We start from the raw sequence: 16,308 nt of genomic DNA, 5'->3' as shown, positions 1-16,308 counted from the left end.
ACCCATTCATAGCCCAAATTCTGATTTTGTTTTTACAAAAAAAAAAAGTCCAAAAATAAGAGAAGGGGAAAAACTACAATATTAAAGTTTTTACAAAAAAGGAAATTCTTAAGCTATGTTTTATTTAATGTCTAAGTTGTTACAGTAGTTCAGAATTGTGTTTAACTTAAAACAATAGGTGCTTAAACAAGACATTTATTTCTTAAAAGAATTCTGGAGATAGGCCAATCGGGCTGGTACAGGGAGTTAGTCCATAGTCATTAGGACACAGGCCTGTTCTCTCTATCCAATCCTGTATTTGCGTGCCTGACATATTCCTTAATATTATCTCATAGGCCAATATTATCTCATAGGCCAAGATAGGTGCAGAGTTATTTTGCCTCCAGCCCAGCACTAGGCTTGGGGAGAGGGTGGAGGACAAAAAGGCCTTCCAGCTAAGCAGACTCCTTTTACAGTTTTACTGTAAACTGTAATCTCCTTATAATAGTTCTTATTTGCATCTTATTAGCCAGATTTTGGACACCTGGCCACATCTCCCTGGGAGCAGGAAGCTAGGAAATGTAGTCTTTTAAAGAGTCCTGTTACTGCCCCTGCGTTAATTCAGGGTTCTGTTATTAAGGAAGAAAAGGGAACAGCGGCTAACGTGTGTCACAGTGGCTAACGTGTGTCACAGTGGCTAATCAATGACATCTCCCTTGAAGACGTGGAGAAATGCACTAGAATATAAGTCTCACTATATCACCAGTGTCAGTCACCCTGCTTTGTGTCTGGTAGGGGCTCAGTAGATAATGGATAAATTATTAAACTCATCATGATTATTATTTTATTACAGATCCATACAGAATACATCAAGCACTTGAATAGTGGAATAGTTCATTTACAGTAGAGTAGTTGTTAACAAGCTTTAGCAAAATTGCCAAACCCTAACTGTTCCTTTTTAGACTCAAAAGTTGTCTTCAATTTTGACACTTTATGTAGCCTTTCTACTTAAAGTGCATGGTAACTGGCTAGAGAGGCAGAATCGAAGGCTCCCCTCCAGATCGGTTGAATCAGAACCTACATTTTAAACAACATGCACAGGCAATGCGAATGTGCATTGTAGCTTGGGAAGCTTATTGTGCTCTTTTAAAAAAGAATACTGAATCACAGATTTTTTTTCTTTTTCTTTTTTCCTGTACTCGAATTAAGGGGGGTGTGTGTGTGTGTGAGAGAGAGAGAGAGAGAGAGAGAGATCTACTAGTTTTTCCCACCAGCAGGTTGAGGTGATTTCAACTTGTAGGAGATACTAAAAAAAAAAAAAAAAGTCCACTATGTACCAGTGCTATTTACAGGCAGTTGAACTGTAAAGGGAAGCATCAAACTATAGTATTTGTCTTAGATTAAAAGTGACTCTCTTACATAGGTGGGGTGGAGACTTCCCTGTCCTTCTCAGTGGCCCAACACAAATTCCCCTCCCATTTTCCTGGGTTCTGGCAGGTTTCCCCAGGCCTGACAACTCAAAGCCAGGTGGTTTGCTGAGCCATTTGCTGAAGTGGCCCCAGGTGACTCTCTGAGCCCCTGCCCCCACCCAGGCCTTGACCCCATTAACCTGAAAGTCAAACAGTTAAATTGCCACGTAGGAATTGCTGCTCTCTGAGGCAGTTGTGAGAGTTATTTGTCAGGTTGAGAGGTGTTAGCCCTGGAGCTGGAAATTCTGACTCAGGAGTAAAAACGGTGGATTCCTCGTCTCATTTTATTAAGTTTCTGGTTAAATGGCCGGACAGGAGAGCTTTGCAGGTTTTGATGTAGCTCAACAAAATCATTATTACTGGTACTGGCAAAGGTGAGGTGTTTTTCCTACTCCAAATGAAAATGAGGCTGTTTGTGTTCTATTTCTTATATAATTTTTGGCCATTTACAAACTGTTGCTTTAAAAATGGGTGTTCTTGAACAGTTAAAGCAGACATCATACTTACTCTTAAGTTCTAGGGAAGGAGAAAGAGCCCTGTGGTTCCGATTCTGCTGCCTGGGTTGGTGATGTCATTCTTGTTGTCGCCCGCCCCTCTGCCTAGAGTGAAGCAGGAGTTCCAGCCCCACCAGGGTTACCCCTTTGACGACTGGTATGAGGAACAACAGCACAACTGTTGTCCTTTTTCCGGCTACAGCTGTGGTTTTGCAGTGAATGGAAATGAATGCAACCTTTCTGCACGTGGGACCTCTGGACACCCAACTGAAACTTCAGTTATGCCCGAGGTATCGCCCTCTGAAATGAATCCTGTATTGTTCATGTGCTCAACACGGAAACATCTTTTTTCTATCTTCACAACCTCCACATACTGCCATTCAGATTCCCACAGTGGTGGCTTTTGCTTCCTGTTTTAATACCAGAGAGTAATAACTGATGAGCTAAGAAATTTTGATTTGCAAACGACCCTAAGTCCTCACTATCTTCCAAAACCAAAATAGGCTGATGAAGTCTTGTGCCTAAATTCTGGTTACTAAATTGTAGATTATCATCTTTCAGTAGATTTTACTCTTAAACACTTAAAATAAGACAGGAGGACTTATTTTTTGTATTGTTTTGATACAGCAATGAATATTAACACACTTTTGAAAAGATACTTTGCTATTTTGATTACTAAAGTAACCTATTTCTGAAACCACACAAAGATGTATTGGAGTGAGGGAAGGCCTCCTGGCCCACTACTCCACTTCCCCATCTCCTCTCCACTTAGAAAGAAGAAAACACTGTTTAAGTTGATCTTGTCCTCTAGATTTTTCCCCTGTAATCTTGTTGCAGTAGCGTGATTGGTTTTTGTTTGTTTGGAGGAGTTGGAGTGCCTTGGACAGGAATGGACTGTGTAGTATATATACTTGTTTGCTTCTTGCTTCTGCATGTAGGTTGCATCAGGAGAGTTTCCTTTAAAGGCTGCCCATTTGGAGATGCTGTAATTTTAGCTCATCCCTATTGGCTGACATTTTAAATGTTCTCAGTGCCTTAATTTTAGGCGCTTCTTCAGGCACTTAACTTCTTTGCCTCATCTCCAGGCATTTGAGTGTTTTTTGTTTGTTTGTTTGGCTAAGAAAAATTTCTGAAAGTGGGAGATCTGGATTAAAGGATATAACATTTGAAATTTTAAAAAGCAGCTTACCAAAAAGCCTGCCTGGGTTTATACTTTCCTCTGCTCTTGTAGGTGTGGTTGCTTCTCCATTTTGTTTTGTTTGTAATTCTGTGTGATTAGCCAATTGGACAAGTGTGGAAGACATTTGCCTATTATTGAAGGCAAATATATTTTGCACACAATAACTTTTGAGTTAGTTGATGTTTTTTGTCTACCTTCTGTTGTGTTGTGCCCCTTTTTGTTGACTGCATGAGATATTTACATATTAGGCAAATTAGCACTTTGTAGTCAAAGTGTTAGAGTTTTCTCCAGTTTGTTTCCTGATGTTCAGTGACATTTTTGGTGATGATCTTAGCTTTTATGCCAGAGTTGAATTTAATAGTTAATCACTGATTTAAAACTTTCATTTGCTTGATTTTTCCCCCAAACCTTTTCATTTGTTCAAGTTTGTTTCAGGTGTGCTTCATAGGAAAACTATATTGTTAGACTCCTCAGCTTTTTTTCTTTTAAATCCAATTTGGGTTTTACCCTTTTACCAAGTGCTTGTTTATATCCTAAAAAAAAATCTTTTGCTACATTGCCTGAGGTTTTAGCACATTTTTTTTTCATTTTATCCCTTTTTTGAGAAAGGGGAAGTGGTCAACCTGATGTGTGGTGATTACCTTTATATCTTTAAATAGAGAAGTATAGGTTTGAGTGTATTAACCCCTCCAGAAATGAAAATATTTCCCCACTCATGAAAAATTAAGAAATTAACACTTTTTTCTCTCTGCAACCCTTTCCCTTCTCTTCCCATTTTCACTGACACATTTTGTTTTTAATATTTCATCCTCTAGTCAAATTATTACTATAATAAGCAGTTTTTCAGTCAAGAATTATAAATATATTCTCTTTGGTTACCATACTTGTGCCACTTGCCTGCTCTCTTGGTGGGAGTCCTGGTTATGAAGCTGGTCACAAAATTCAAGATGATGAAGCTCTTTGTTGGGTCTCTTGACTCACACATCCTCACTTGAGTCTTCCCTAATAAAGTGCGCCCTCTATGGGATGTGATAGTTTCCTTGCCCACTTCCCCACAGCAGCACACCCTTGTCTCCCCAAGTTAAGGGGTTAGACGCTCTACTTTGACATTATGCCTTGCTTAAGTTTATAAGAAGTAGATATCTTCAAAATGATTCTCAGGTCTTTGGGGGTTCACCAGCACCACGTGCCCAAACAACTTCTCACAGAGGAAAACCATTTATAGCTGTCCCCTTCTTTAAGGACAAAGAACCGCAATACACTGCCCAGGTGAACCTCAGACTACAGAGAATGCTCTGTCTCCAGACAGGTTTCATTCCACACACTCGCATAATTTAGGGTCCAGATTTACCAGATCACACATTGAAAAGGAAGAAATGTGAGGTCACTTGAATATTGTATTAAAAGAAAGGTCTCATTTAAACACAGACTCTGGCTTCTTAGCCATTTCTAAATAGAAAAAAAAATACATCAATGGTGTGATTAAGTTTATGGTAGCCATATAATTTATTTTCCAAACCAGGACCTATTTCAGAGTGAAAGGGGGACATACTTTTAGATGGACTGAAGAGAAAATATAGTGGATCTTGGGCTTTCAATATAATCTCATTCTTATCAGCAATGGAAGCATAATTAAGGTTATTGGTGTCAGGAACTAACTCAGTCCTTTCTGGGTTGAGTGGTTCCTTGAAACAGCTGTACAACCTTAACAAAGACAGGTTTCCAACAGGTGCCTATAAAGAGAAGTCTTAAAAACTTATGTCCCACCAGAGCCAACAGAGTCTGGATAACCAGCCAAGACTTATTTTGGCAGTGCTTCGGAATTTAGCTCTCATTATGTCAGAGGATGGTTAATTGGTTGGCTCTGCATTTCCTTAAGCACTTATTCTGGTCCTTAACTGCACCATAGAGCTGGGATGTGATTAGAAGGCCACGAGGGGAATGTGCTCATAGAGCCTTTGCAGATCATCATCTGGAAGGAAGGGCAGAGCTGCAAGTAGAGAGTTGGGCATCTAGAACGTGGACTACGGAGTCTGGATTCAGGGTCCCTGGGGTCTGGTTCCTATCCCAGGCTCCAGGATGCCAGTTAGCTCTCAGAAGCTTCAGAGAGCCCGGAGTTCTTTGTCAGGCTTGCTGCTCCTTTGTGAGTTTTCTTCTGTTGACCCAGTTCACTCATTTCATAATTGTAAAATTATATCATTCAAAGATTCTTCTGATCCAAGTTCAAAAATACATTTGATCTAAAGGGAGTTTAGTGTTCTAGATACTACTTTGGAGAGCTAGGTTTTTTAAAGAAAGCATGTGTGATAGTAAGCCTTAAATAATTTTTTTTTTCTTAAAATACTGATTTTTATTGTAGGAAACCACAGCTCTGGTGGAAAACCAAGATGAAGACCTATTAGAAGGTAACATAACACTTGTGTTGCTGAAGCACAAGTAGTTAAAAACAAACCTAACCCAATTTCTGGGTTCCTCATTCCTTAACTGGCTAGAAACTTAGAGATCCTACTGGAAAATACCGACCTGGTTGCCTAAGCCTTTCTCTTTAGTAATTCGTCTAGTTTTTGCAAATTGCTTCTGTAAGAACAGGTCATTCTGAAGGACTGGGAAAAGGGGGCATTTCCAAAAAATAGTAAGTTTAGTTTTTGAAGATCTGTTTCCTCCGTAAGTTTAGGCTTTGGGATTAATTATGCTTTAATTTTGATTTTTAAGGAGAAAAGCACGAGGCAATCACTGTGGCATTGACTTCCTAGCTTCCCTCAGGGTTGTTGGTTCCTGGAGGACCCAGCAGTTCCCCTCTGTAGTGACAGGTGTTTCTTCATGTAGCTCTTGTTCTGTTTTGAAAAGACCAAAATGTTCCTGCCCAGGGAAGAGCCCTGTTTCTGAATGTGTTTTATTCAAGAAGAAGAAAACATTTTTCTTTTATTTATTTTAAGTTATGGGAAAGAGAAATAAAATGCAGAGAACACTTTGTCTGTTTCTTGTCAACTGTCTTGTCACATGCCTGTCTGGTCTCTTCCTCGACCCTCTCCCCACCCTCACAAGAAGAACCAACCCACTGCCTTTGTGATCTTATAAAAGATGGGAGCATCCATCATGTAGTCCCAGTAACTAACACCAAGTCTCCATGTTAGTTGGTGTCCAATGTTTAAGTAGAATGAAATTGATGTTTAAAAGAAACCTTCAAATGCTATGGGGTGGTTCTAGTTTTTAGTACTTTGATTGCAATGCGATTAGTGTGTGCTCTAATGATTCCAGCTCTCAGGGGGATTTCATTCTGGTTAATGTGTGAGTCTGTCCTCCTGGCTTTTGCCAGTTTTTTAGATGGCCTAAAAGTGACAGGGGAAAGCATACCATGAGATTGTGCTGTCTGGTCCAGACTACCAGGGTGCAGATCTCTTGTACAAGCTGTGTAGTGCCAGACTAACCTGCAGTGCACTGGCATCCCCACCTGTCAAATGGGGTTTAAAACCTACCTCATACTAAGTGTGAGGACAATACCTCTAAAGTGCTTTTGAGAGTTCTAACAGAGTCCAGCACAGAATAACCGCTCAAGTGTTAGTTATTCATTGATCTGGGCAGCTCTGTTCAGTAGAAGTGTAATGTAAAACACAAATCCACCCACAGAGGTGGTTTTAAATTTTTTAGGAGCCAAATTCAAAAAACAAAAAGCCAAGAAAAATTAATTTAAATATTTTAAACCCAATCTAGTATATTCAGAATATTATATCAACATGTAATCAATATAAAATTTAATGAGATCACAAACTTTTTAATGCCAAGTTTTCAAAATGTAGTGTATATTTATATCACATTTCAACTAGGCCTAGCCACACTTCAAGTGCTCAACAGCCACATGTGACTAGTGGCTACTGTTTTGGACAGCGTAAGTCAAGAGAGCCCACAGGTTTGGGAAAGATATAATTCATCTGTCTTTTATAGGCTACTATTACCCCAATGGCCAATATCACTGGAAGGGCCTAGATCATTAATCTGCGGTCCCTAGCTGATGTTTGTTTTCTAGGCCACAGGTTACAGGAGAGAGATGCTCATAAGTATCTTTTCATAAGCATGTGGTCCTGACATCTATCCCCCAACCAGAAACATGCAAAGTCAGAGGTTTTTAGCAAATGATTGCCCATGACAATGATAGAAAGGACTCTGGAGCATGACTTTAGGAAAGAAAATTTCAGAAAATTTAGGGGGAAACTAGAAATATCTAATATTGTGATACCTTGCTCTCAAAGGAAAGATACTTCAAAAGGGATGAGATTCTCCAAAGAACATGAATCAGACAAAAGAGTCACACATGACTCTAGTGAAGACAAATAAGAAGTAGCTCATGAAACTTAAGGGCAAGGGCCATTGCATGATCTTGGTTCTAAAATGATAAATATAGAAGAATATCGTATTAGTAAATTTGGGCTGCTGTGACAAAATACCACAGATCAGGCAGCTTGAACAACAGAAATTTCTCATAGTTCTAGACAGTGGAAAGTTCTCCAACATTAGATGCCAGCTGATTCTGGTAAGGGCTCTCTTCCTGGCTTACAGATGGACACCTTTTCATACCTGTGTGTAGTGAGGGAAGAGAGATCACGATCTCTGGTGTCCTTTTTATAAGGGCACTAATCTCATGGAGCTAGGGTCCTGCCCTCATGATCTCATCTCACCCTAGTTATCCCCCAAAGACCCCATCTTCAAATACTATCAAATCTGAAGTTAGGATTTCAACATGTGAATTTTTTAGGGGGGTGGGCACAAACTGTTTATAACATTCATATAAATAAATACAAATGAATAGCATGCATGCATGCATGTGAGTATTAGGAAGCAAATTATGGCCCTAAATGAGCTGAAGTTTGCAAAACTTGTAAGGGAAAGCAGAAAGGACTTCTTCAGTTACATTTAATACAAGGAGAAAAAATAGACTATATTTAAAAAATCAATGGTGTTGGAAACCTGTTAGTTTGAATATCTAGGTCTGATGCTTTCATGATAAGATAACACTGCCTTCTCATCACAGCGTTCCAGGTTTCAGAGAAGGAAAAAGGCCAAATTCCTCTCTTTGTCTACATGACTGGTAGTTGCTGTAATGAAGTCATTCATCTATCAATCTGTTAAGTAGGCAGATAAAAAGGCATAGTTACTTTTTCAAAGTCCTGTCAGGCACTTGGTCCTGGCTCACTGTTTGGCTCCATATCCACCCAAGTGCTCATGCCAGAAACTCGGGAGTCGTCTTTGGCCACTCCCCACCTTTCTCCTTTACCCCAATTGACTCCATCCACAAATAGTGTCTCTTCATTCGATCGATTTTGTCCTCAATCACCATCTAGGTGCTCGTTTTGTCTGGTAGTACTATTTCTTTTTTAGGTTCAACTTCTGTTTCTCAAGTCTTATTGAAAGGAAGCACAATTTTAAAATGTTAACATTGTCTGCAATATTTCCTGTTAATTTTTTTTGAAAAACTGTAAGCCATTTCTAATATATATCCTGTCAAATTCTATTTTTATATGCATTATTGACTTCTACAGATCCCAATCTTCATTTGAATATCGAGGAATTAAACAAAGAGTTTATGATGAAAAGTGAAGAACTCTACGACTCTCTCATGAATTGCCACTGGCAGCCCCTGGATACAGTTCACTCCAAAATCCCAGATGAGACGTCACAGAAGCCAGATGTTCATTAAGCTACCCAATTACCATATTAATTGTATCCTGTTTTGGTTTTGTTTTTCAAAAAATATCCCCCAGGAATATACTGGGTTCTGTATGTAAACACAATATCCAGAACTTAAATATGATTGAAATATAGAACACAATATAAGTAAACTTTATCAGCACAGCCATTTCCAGAAGTGTGTTATCTTAGGTAAGTGCCAGAAGAGGTCATGGTAGAACAAGCTGCACTGTAAGATATTTGCAAATAGAGTTAATATGAGATGGGGCTGACCTGAACCGACTGTGGCCGTACCTACTCTGATGTGATTTGCCACTTTCCTCTAATGTAAATGCCCGTGAAGAGAAATCCTATGCACGGAGATGCAAGGTTTCTTGCCTGCATCTTGCGTAGGAAATGTAGATTAGAACCTGATGTATGATCTCTATCTCCTGACCCACAAGCTCGCTGGTGGCAGAACTGGACAGTAGAAAACAGTGGAGACTCGCTTGCCTCATTTGAACAGAAAAATTCCTAAGCATGGAAAAAGTTTGCCTATCCACTTTCTAAGAAAAGAATTGGGCTCCCATAAAAGCCAATTCTGAAACATCAGTGCATGTATTGACTGTGCCCTTTATAAAATATGGTCTTTTTTTAGGGGAGGGGGGTTATGAAGATAAACATCATCCTGTTTGTTGCTTTGTCAGAGATAGATACTTGAGTAATAGCCCTGGGGCTCATCTGAGTGACTCGAAATTCCTGAAGACTTGTTGCTTAAAGAGTTAGTCAGACCTATTCTGCTCTGCAAGTGGTTAAGGCATACTAATCCTTGTCCCAACTAGGTTCAAAGAGCCAAATCCAATATCGAGAGCCAGGTGGCTGCAGCCCCTCTAAAGGAGCTTACTGTGCCTCATAGCATAGGACAGAGTTTCTCAACCTTGGCATTACTGAAATTTTTGGCCAGACACTTCTTTGTTGTGGGGCTGTCTGTGCATTATCCCGACCTCTGCCACTACATGCCAGTGGCACTCCATACTCCAGTTGTGACAAACAAAATGTTTCTAGACCTTGCCAAATGTCCCCTCATGATAAAACCACCTCTGATTGCGAATCAGAGTATAGGGCAGTCGCTCTCATCAGAATTGCTTGGAAGGCATGTTAAAGCACATTTTCCTGGCTACTACCACCAAAGTTTGACTCAATATGTCTGGGCGCCACCTGAAGACTTTCTTTTCTAAAAAGTTTCTAGGTAATGTTGATGCTGCTGGTGCAGGCACTACGCTTTGAGAACCACTGACACTGGGACATCCTTGGCTGGTTCAGTTTAGCTCTGTGTAGTAAAGAGGCCAAGGTTCTCCTTTCATGTTCTCCACCCCAATATAAGATGTACAAGTCTCTACTTTCCTGTAGAGCCTTCATCTGTTTAGGTATCCAGTTACCTCCTAGAGATAAGTGTTTTGGGAACCAGCAACATGTCTGACCCCAGGGGACTGCTCTTATATGATCTGAGCTATGTGTAGTGGTCCCATTTCTCTTGCTAGTGATTTGTTTACATAGAGACATGACAAAACTCTGGCTCATGAGATGTGAGTTTTCCTCACTTTTAAATGGAGAAACAAAAGACAACTGCTTTCTCTTTCTCTGAACATTAGGTTTAAGTGTGAAGCCTGGCATAGTTGCAGCCATAATGTGGCCATTAGGGAACAACCTGAAGGCAGTGCCTAAAGGATCCACTGAGAATGACAGTGAAGGAAGATGCAAAGAACCTGGATCCATGATATTTGGCATTCAAATGGCACTGAGTCTTTGAATTAGCCAGTCCTGGAATCTCCCTACATCTGCACTTCTTATATAATACAATGATAGATTTTCTTACTCTTCAACTCACTCTAAATTTTTGTTATTGTAGAAAAGCATCCTAGCATGTGCCAAAACTTCGTGTCTTTGAATCAAAAGGAGACCAGTTAGTGGGTCTAAAGCTGTGCTGTCTACTGTGGCAGCCCCATGTGGCTATTGAAATTTAAATTTTAATTAGTGAAAATTAGAAATTCAGTTCCTCTGTTTCAGTAGCTACATTTCAAGTGTTCAGGGGCTACTGTATTAGGCAGTGCAGATTACCAAACATTTCTATCACTGCACAAAGATTTATCATGTAACACTGGTCTGGTAGATAAGGGGTAGAGGCCTGATATGAAATTACAACAGTGTTTTCTCAACCATTTTTTATTACAGACCCCTTCAGGAGCCCTTTTAGATGTGTTCCCTCTAATCATCTGCCCCATGAAATTTTAATTCCATAGATGTTATATAAGGTCTGTCCAGAATGTATCCAGCCATGTGCTATAAAAAATAGAGACATTTATTAAAGAAGATACAAGAAACATTGTACATAGGGCAGTGACACCTCCATTTCCTTCAAAATAGCCACCTTGGAACCTCGCACAGTTCACCTAATCACCATCAGCTGCCCCATTGTATTTTCCTGAATCTTATCAAGATTCTGAAATCTTTTCCCTTTCAAAGGTGATTTTAGCTTTGGGAAAAGCCAGGAGTTGCAGGGTGCTGTATCTGGGCTATAGGGGGGCTGAGTTACCTGAGTGATTTGATATTTCACCAAAAAACTCTGCATGAGACATGATGCAGAGTGGGTGTGTTGTTGTAATGAAACTGCAAATCACCAGTTGCCATAGCTGTGGCCTCTGAATCATCCAAATAGTTTCCATAGAGGAATGTTCAAGCTTAAGGCAAAATTTGATGCAGATTCATTGTTGTACTTGCTCAGTCATTTTGAATGCTATATCCACACAGTGCAAATGCTCATTCATTGGCATCTAATACAGTAAAGATGTCATTGTTCCCCTGTGTGCATTCCAGTCTACACTCCTTGGCTGCTAGATTACATTGATGTCATACAAACCCTTCTCATTCTATGAGAAATTTTTACCTTTTGGGGGCAATACTTTCCCCTATTGAGAATGCATGGGTTACCATGTTAGTCATTAGTAAGGTCAGGCAGCGATTTTAAGTCATTGTAAGAAATTTGGATTTTATTAAAATTGTATTGGGAAGCAAGTAAAGGATTTTAAGGAGGGGCCTCCTGAGGTCTGTTTTATGTCTTCAGAATATTACTTGGGCCCTGACCAGTGCAGCTCAGTTGGTTGATCATCATCCCACAGGGCGAAAGGCCACCAGTTCAATTCCCAGCCAGGGCACATGCCTGGGTTGCAGGTTTGGTCCCTGGTTGGGGAGCATAAATGAGAGGCAACCAATTGATGTCTTGCTCACATCAATATTTCTCTCCCTCTCTTTTTCCCTTTCTTCTCTCTATAAAAATAAATTAAAATCTTATAAAAATAATATCACTTGGGCTGCTTTATGGACCATAGCTTGGAGGGAGATAGGAGAAGGGGTGGGGATCACAGTCAGGTAACTTGTAGCTTCCCTGTAAGAGAGACTTGAGGTTTATCCTAGGGTAGCAGGTGTGTATTTGGAGAGAGATGGAGAAATTTGAGGTACTTTCTGGAGATGGAATTGCAGCTCTTTTTGATGGTAGTGAGGGAGAAGGGATGAGTGAAGAGTCACTTCAGATTTGGGCTTGAGTGTTGGCATGGAACGTGGTTCCATTTATTACAATGAAGAAAATGGGAAGAATAGTAGGGTGGGGGAGGGTGGTCATTTTCAAAACTTCAGTTATGAATATTTTAGAATTGAGATGCCTGTTAAACATTAGGTGGGAACTGCCTGAAATTTTTGAAATGTACCTACTGCACCAGTATCCCTTTTCTAATTTTTGACACTACTGCAGATATCACCCATATTTTCCCCTTTGCCCCCCTCCACCCTCAGCCTTCACCACATTGTTGTCTGTGTCCATGGGCCAAACCAACTGAGTCATACTGGTCAAGACATAAAACAGACCTTGGGAAGGGGGTCCCTCCTTAAAATCCTTCAGTTGCTTCCCAATACAATTTTAGTAAAATTTATGGTGACTTAAAATCCCTGCCTTCACCACATTTTTATCTGTGTTCATGGGTTATGCATATAAGGATATATGTTCTCTGGCTGATCTCCTTCAGTTCTCCCCATGCCCCTCCCCTCTGAGATCGTCAGTCTGTTCCATATGTAACAGACTGATCATGTATGACCATCCATGCATATGGTCATAGGTTGTCAGTTTATTTCATTAATTCAGTACCATATATAAATGAGATGATTTGTTTTTCTCTGACTGGCTTATTTCACTTACATAATGATCTCCAGATCTGTCCATGCTATCACAAAGCATAAGATTTCCTTTTCTATGGCTATGTAGTATTCTGTTGTGTAAATGTACCACATCTGCTCGAAGCTTGCAGAAGTAAGGAATCCATTCCTTTCTGCCTGCTCAACTGAATGTGGGCCAGCACTGAAATAGCTGTATTGGTGAATAAGCCCACTAAAGCCTATTCAGGATGAATAAGGATGAGAAGGATGAGAAGCTATGAGGAGGAGAACTGAGGTGCAGAAAGCCAGCACCAGCTGACAGATGTGAGAGTGAGGCTCCATTGGAACTGTCCATGACTATGATCCCATGAGTGATCCCAGGTAAGACCTGCAGAGAAGCCTCCCAGCTTGATTTGGCAGTGAAAGGAACAGGGTGCAGACACATATTAGCAAGACAAAAAAGTGAATTTAGTGAAGCAAATATTTATTGGAGAAGTGGCCATATATATCTGTATTTTTGCATACTATAAAGAAACAAGCAACTTATTTCAGGTATGTCAATCTTGTGTATAAATTCAATATTATTTTAAAATGTGTCTAGAACTTAGACTCTAAATGAAGCTAGAACAGAGGTGGGTTGGGTAATAACTATTTTTGGCTTTTTAAGCCATACCATCTTTGTCCTACTTACTCATCTCTGCCATTGTCACATGAGAGCAGCCACAGACTATAAGTAAACAAATGGGTAGGCCGTCTTCCAGTCAAACTTTATGTGTAAGAATAGGGGCAGGCCATATTTGGCTCAGAGGTCAGTTTGTCTACCCCTGTTCTAGAAGAAGTTCTTCAAAAAGTTTTAAGTAAAAATTTTAAGTGGTATGAAAGCATTGCCATAGTTTAATTGGTAAGGTTTGTATTTCTCAATGATATAAAAAATATGGGTCTTATAATCAGTGGTATTTGTATTCAATAAAATACAGTATATTTACATATACATGTTTAAGGAATAAGGTGTGACATAATCTGACTTGATGGGAACGGAAAGCCAGAATTTAGCAGGTGAACATCCTTTGAAGTTTTGGGCAGCATTGTAATTGAAACTCAGTTTGGTGGGGCAATATACAACATGCCATAAAAACTTGATGAAACTTGATTAAGAAGGTCTAGACTTTAGAAGAAGATAATTCACTGAAGGATAAAATGAAAGCATTGACATAAATTCATGTTTAAAAGGCCTCTGCTCTGTGGCTGGAAGGGCCCACACTGCCTGTGATACCATTCTGCTTATCACTATTAGTCCTACAAAATGGTAAACAACCAGCGTAAGTATGAAGGCTGTCTTTATAATTTTTTGTTATCTAGTGGGATGAGGGAACTTGGAAGAAAATGCTGGATTGTGGGGCAGAGGAAGCAAGAATTTCTGATATCTCTGAGTGGTGGAGAGTGATGATTCTTTCATAGATTTCTGGGTCAGCAATGATGGGACAAACAATCTCGTATGAGCAGAGAATCTCCCTCTCATGGCAGTGACCAGACAGTGGCGAGCTACGTATGCAAAGCCATGGTTATAGGAACAGATTCCAGCTGCAAAAACAGCAAGGTACTCTAAGCTTCTGAATAAAGAAATTAAGGAATAAGCACAGATGCTTACATAATGTTCGCCTTGTTTATAAGTATCATGGGTAGGTATAGATAGGGAGAGGCCTCTACTAGAGGTCTGGGTGATTTTCGGCAATAGTATCAGTCACTGATTGTTGTGGCCCTAAAAAGCCCTCAGGCTGTTCAAGTCCTTCTGTTGAGAGTTAATGGTAAGTGACTTAGGTGATTGTAATAACCCCCCTTGGGCCCATTTGTGGAACAGTGGGCTTTGTAGTTCTGTTTGTGGTTATCTTGTCCAGGGAGATGAGCATCCAATAGCTAAAGAGGTAAGAAAACAAAAGGCCTTGTACTCATCACTGATTGATGACCGTGGCTTGGGAAAAATGTCTTAATTTCTGGTGCTGCTACATTTTGCTATATAAAGAAAGAGAAAACCATTGGGCCAATGGAATGGAATCCCCAGCATCTGATGTGGCAACTTTAGGGTTGTGTGGACCAATAGTCAATAGACCCTTTCTTCGGATTGATTAACCCACAGGGGGGGAACTGAAGGATCAAGCTCTTCCTTGTGAGGAAAGAAGGAGGAAATGATGAGGGCTGACCCCCCTCCTTGGGTCTGTAGTAGTGTACACTGATTGTCATAGGATGCTTTGAGGCTTAATGGTATGCTCCAGCTTCACCTGAATGAACTGCAATTGGGGTGTCAGCAGCAGAGTCCAAAGGCCATCAGGAGTCCTACAGTTATTGTGATGTCATCTGTCTTGGAAACCAGGAGGGGGAAGAAGAGGAAGAAATGACGTGTGGCTGGCATTATTACTTCCTTTATCTTCTGTACCTTCAATAAACAAGCTTCTGCCTCCAGAGTCTGGATGTTGTATAGAGGGCACTTGGTTTTTTCAGCCCAGCCTACCTTTTCTAGACAATGTGTTTCTGAGTCTTATCTTAAGATTTCTAATGAGGCCTTTTCTATCCTTTCTGACCCTTCCTTTCTGGTCACAGTTGATGTCTGGTCTAGGAGAGGGCTCCAACACAGCCTAAACCATAGTATTTGCCTCAGCTGATTGTTAGGAATGACCTCATGATCTAAGTTGAACCTATCAATTCTTTCCTGGAGGTTCCTGAAGAAACACAGTCCTTCTTTGGTGGTGAAGCTGGGAGGGATGGGACCTAGGAGCAGCTTTAGCAATGTCTCCAGCTGTGGGGTAAAGTAATTAATGAGAAGCAGATAGAACTGCTAGAGGGAGAAAGTCATGGGATGTTTTATTCTCTAGTATTTCATTTTCTGAACCCCTGTTCTTTTCAGGAATCATAGAGTTTCTGGTACAGTTTCCTCATTGGAACTCAAAGTGTCCTAATTTAATCAAGCTCTTTATTTGTCCATCCCATGTGGACAAGTTAGAAGGGATATTCTCCATTTTCATTCCTCTAGTTAACTCCTCCTAGGCTGCATGTTATTCTACTTGTATGTTTTTCTCAGAGTTAATTCATCCATTCCCATCCCATTCTACTCTATGCATCCTGTGAAAGTAGCCCACATTTATTTTCGCAGCACAGGCCTTTCTTTTGTGCTCCTTAGTGTGTATCTTACTGTTTACTCGATTGCTCATCTTGGCTATCAAATAGGCATGCCAAAATTACCATGTTTGCAATGAATTTGTTCTCGGGTTTTTATCTATGTCATATTCTATCAACCAATTGCAAGTACTTGAGTGTCCCCCTGCCCTTA

At 40.2% G+C, this 16,308-nt stretch overlaps 1 protein-coding gene across 1 annotated transcript; it reads left to right on the top strand.

Annotated features, from left to right (window-relative positions):
- Positions 1–1,631: 1,631 nt before the first annotated feature.
- Positions 1,632–9,533, top strand: CUNH6orf52 (chromosome unknown C6orf52 homolog). Its single transcript, XM_037045440.1, has 4 exons — positions 1,632–1,822; positions 2,052–2,232; positions 5,482–5,527; positions 8,657–9,533. Exons 1-4 carry the CDS (start codon positions 1,752–1,754, stop codon positions 8,812–8,814), a joined length of 456 nt encoding a protein of 151 aa, XP_036901335.1. The 5' UTR covers positions 1,632–1,751; the 3' UTR covers positions 8,815–9,533.
- Positions 9,534–16,308: the final 6,775 nt, after the last annotated feature.

Source organism: Sturnira hondurensis, unplaced genomic scaffold (assembly GCF_014824575.4).
Source record: "Sturnira hondurensis isolate 20B ecotype Veracruz unplaced genomic scaffold, ASM1482457v3 Scaffold0004271, whole genome shotgun sequence".
In the NCBI taxonomy this organism is placed as follows: Eukaryota; Metazoa; Chordata; class Mammalia; order Chiroptera; family Phyllostomidae; genus Sturnira; species Sturnira hondurensis.
Note: the sequence above shows the minus strand (reverse complement) of the source record. Positions and strands in the feature narration are given on the sequence as shown.

Excerpts from the sequence above, each read along its gene's own strand:
- CUNH6orf52 (XM_037045440.1), top strand. The coding sequence starts at position 1,752 with ATGGCCGGACAGGAGAGCTTTGCAGGTTTTGATGTAGCTCAACAAAAT. Across the intron at positions 2,233-5,481 it reads AAACTTCAGTTATGCCCGAG|GAAACCACAGCTCTGGTGGA; the intron begins GTATCGCCCTCT and ends TTTTTATTGTAG. Across the intron at positions 5,528-8,656 it reads AGATGAAGACCTATTAGAAG|ATCCCAATCTTCATTTGAAT; the intron begins GTAACATAACAC and ends TGACTTCTACAG.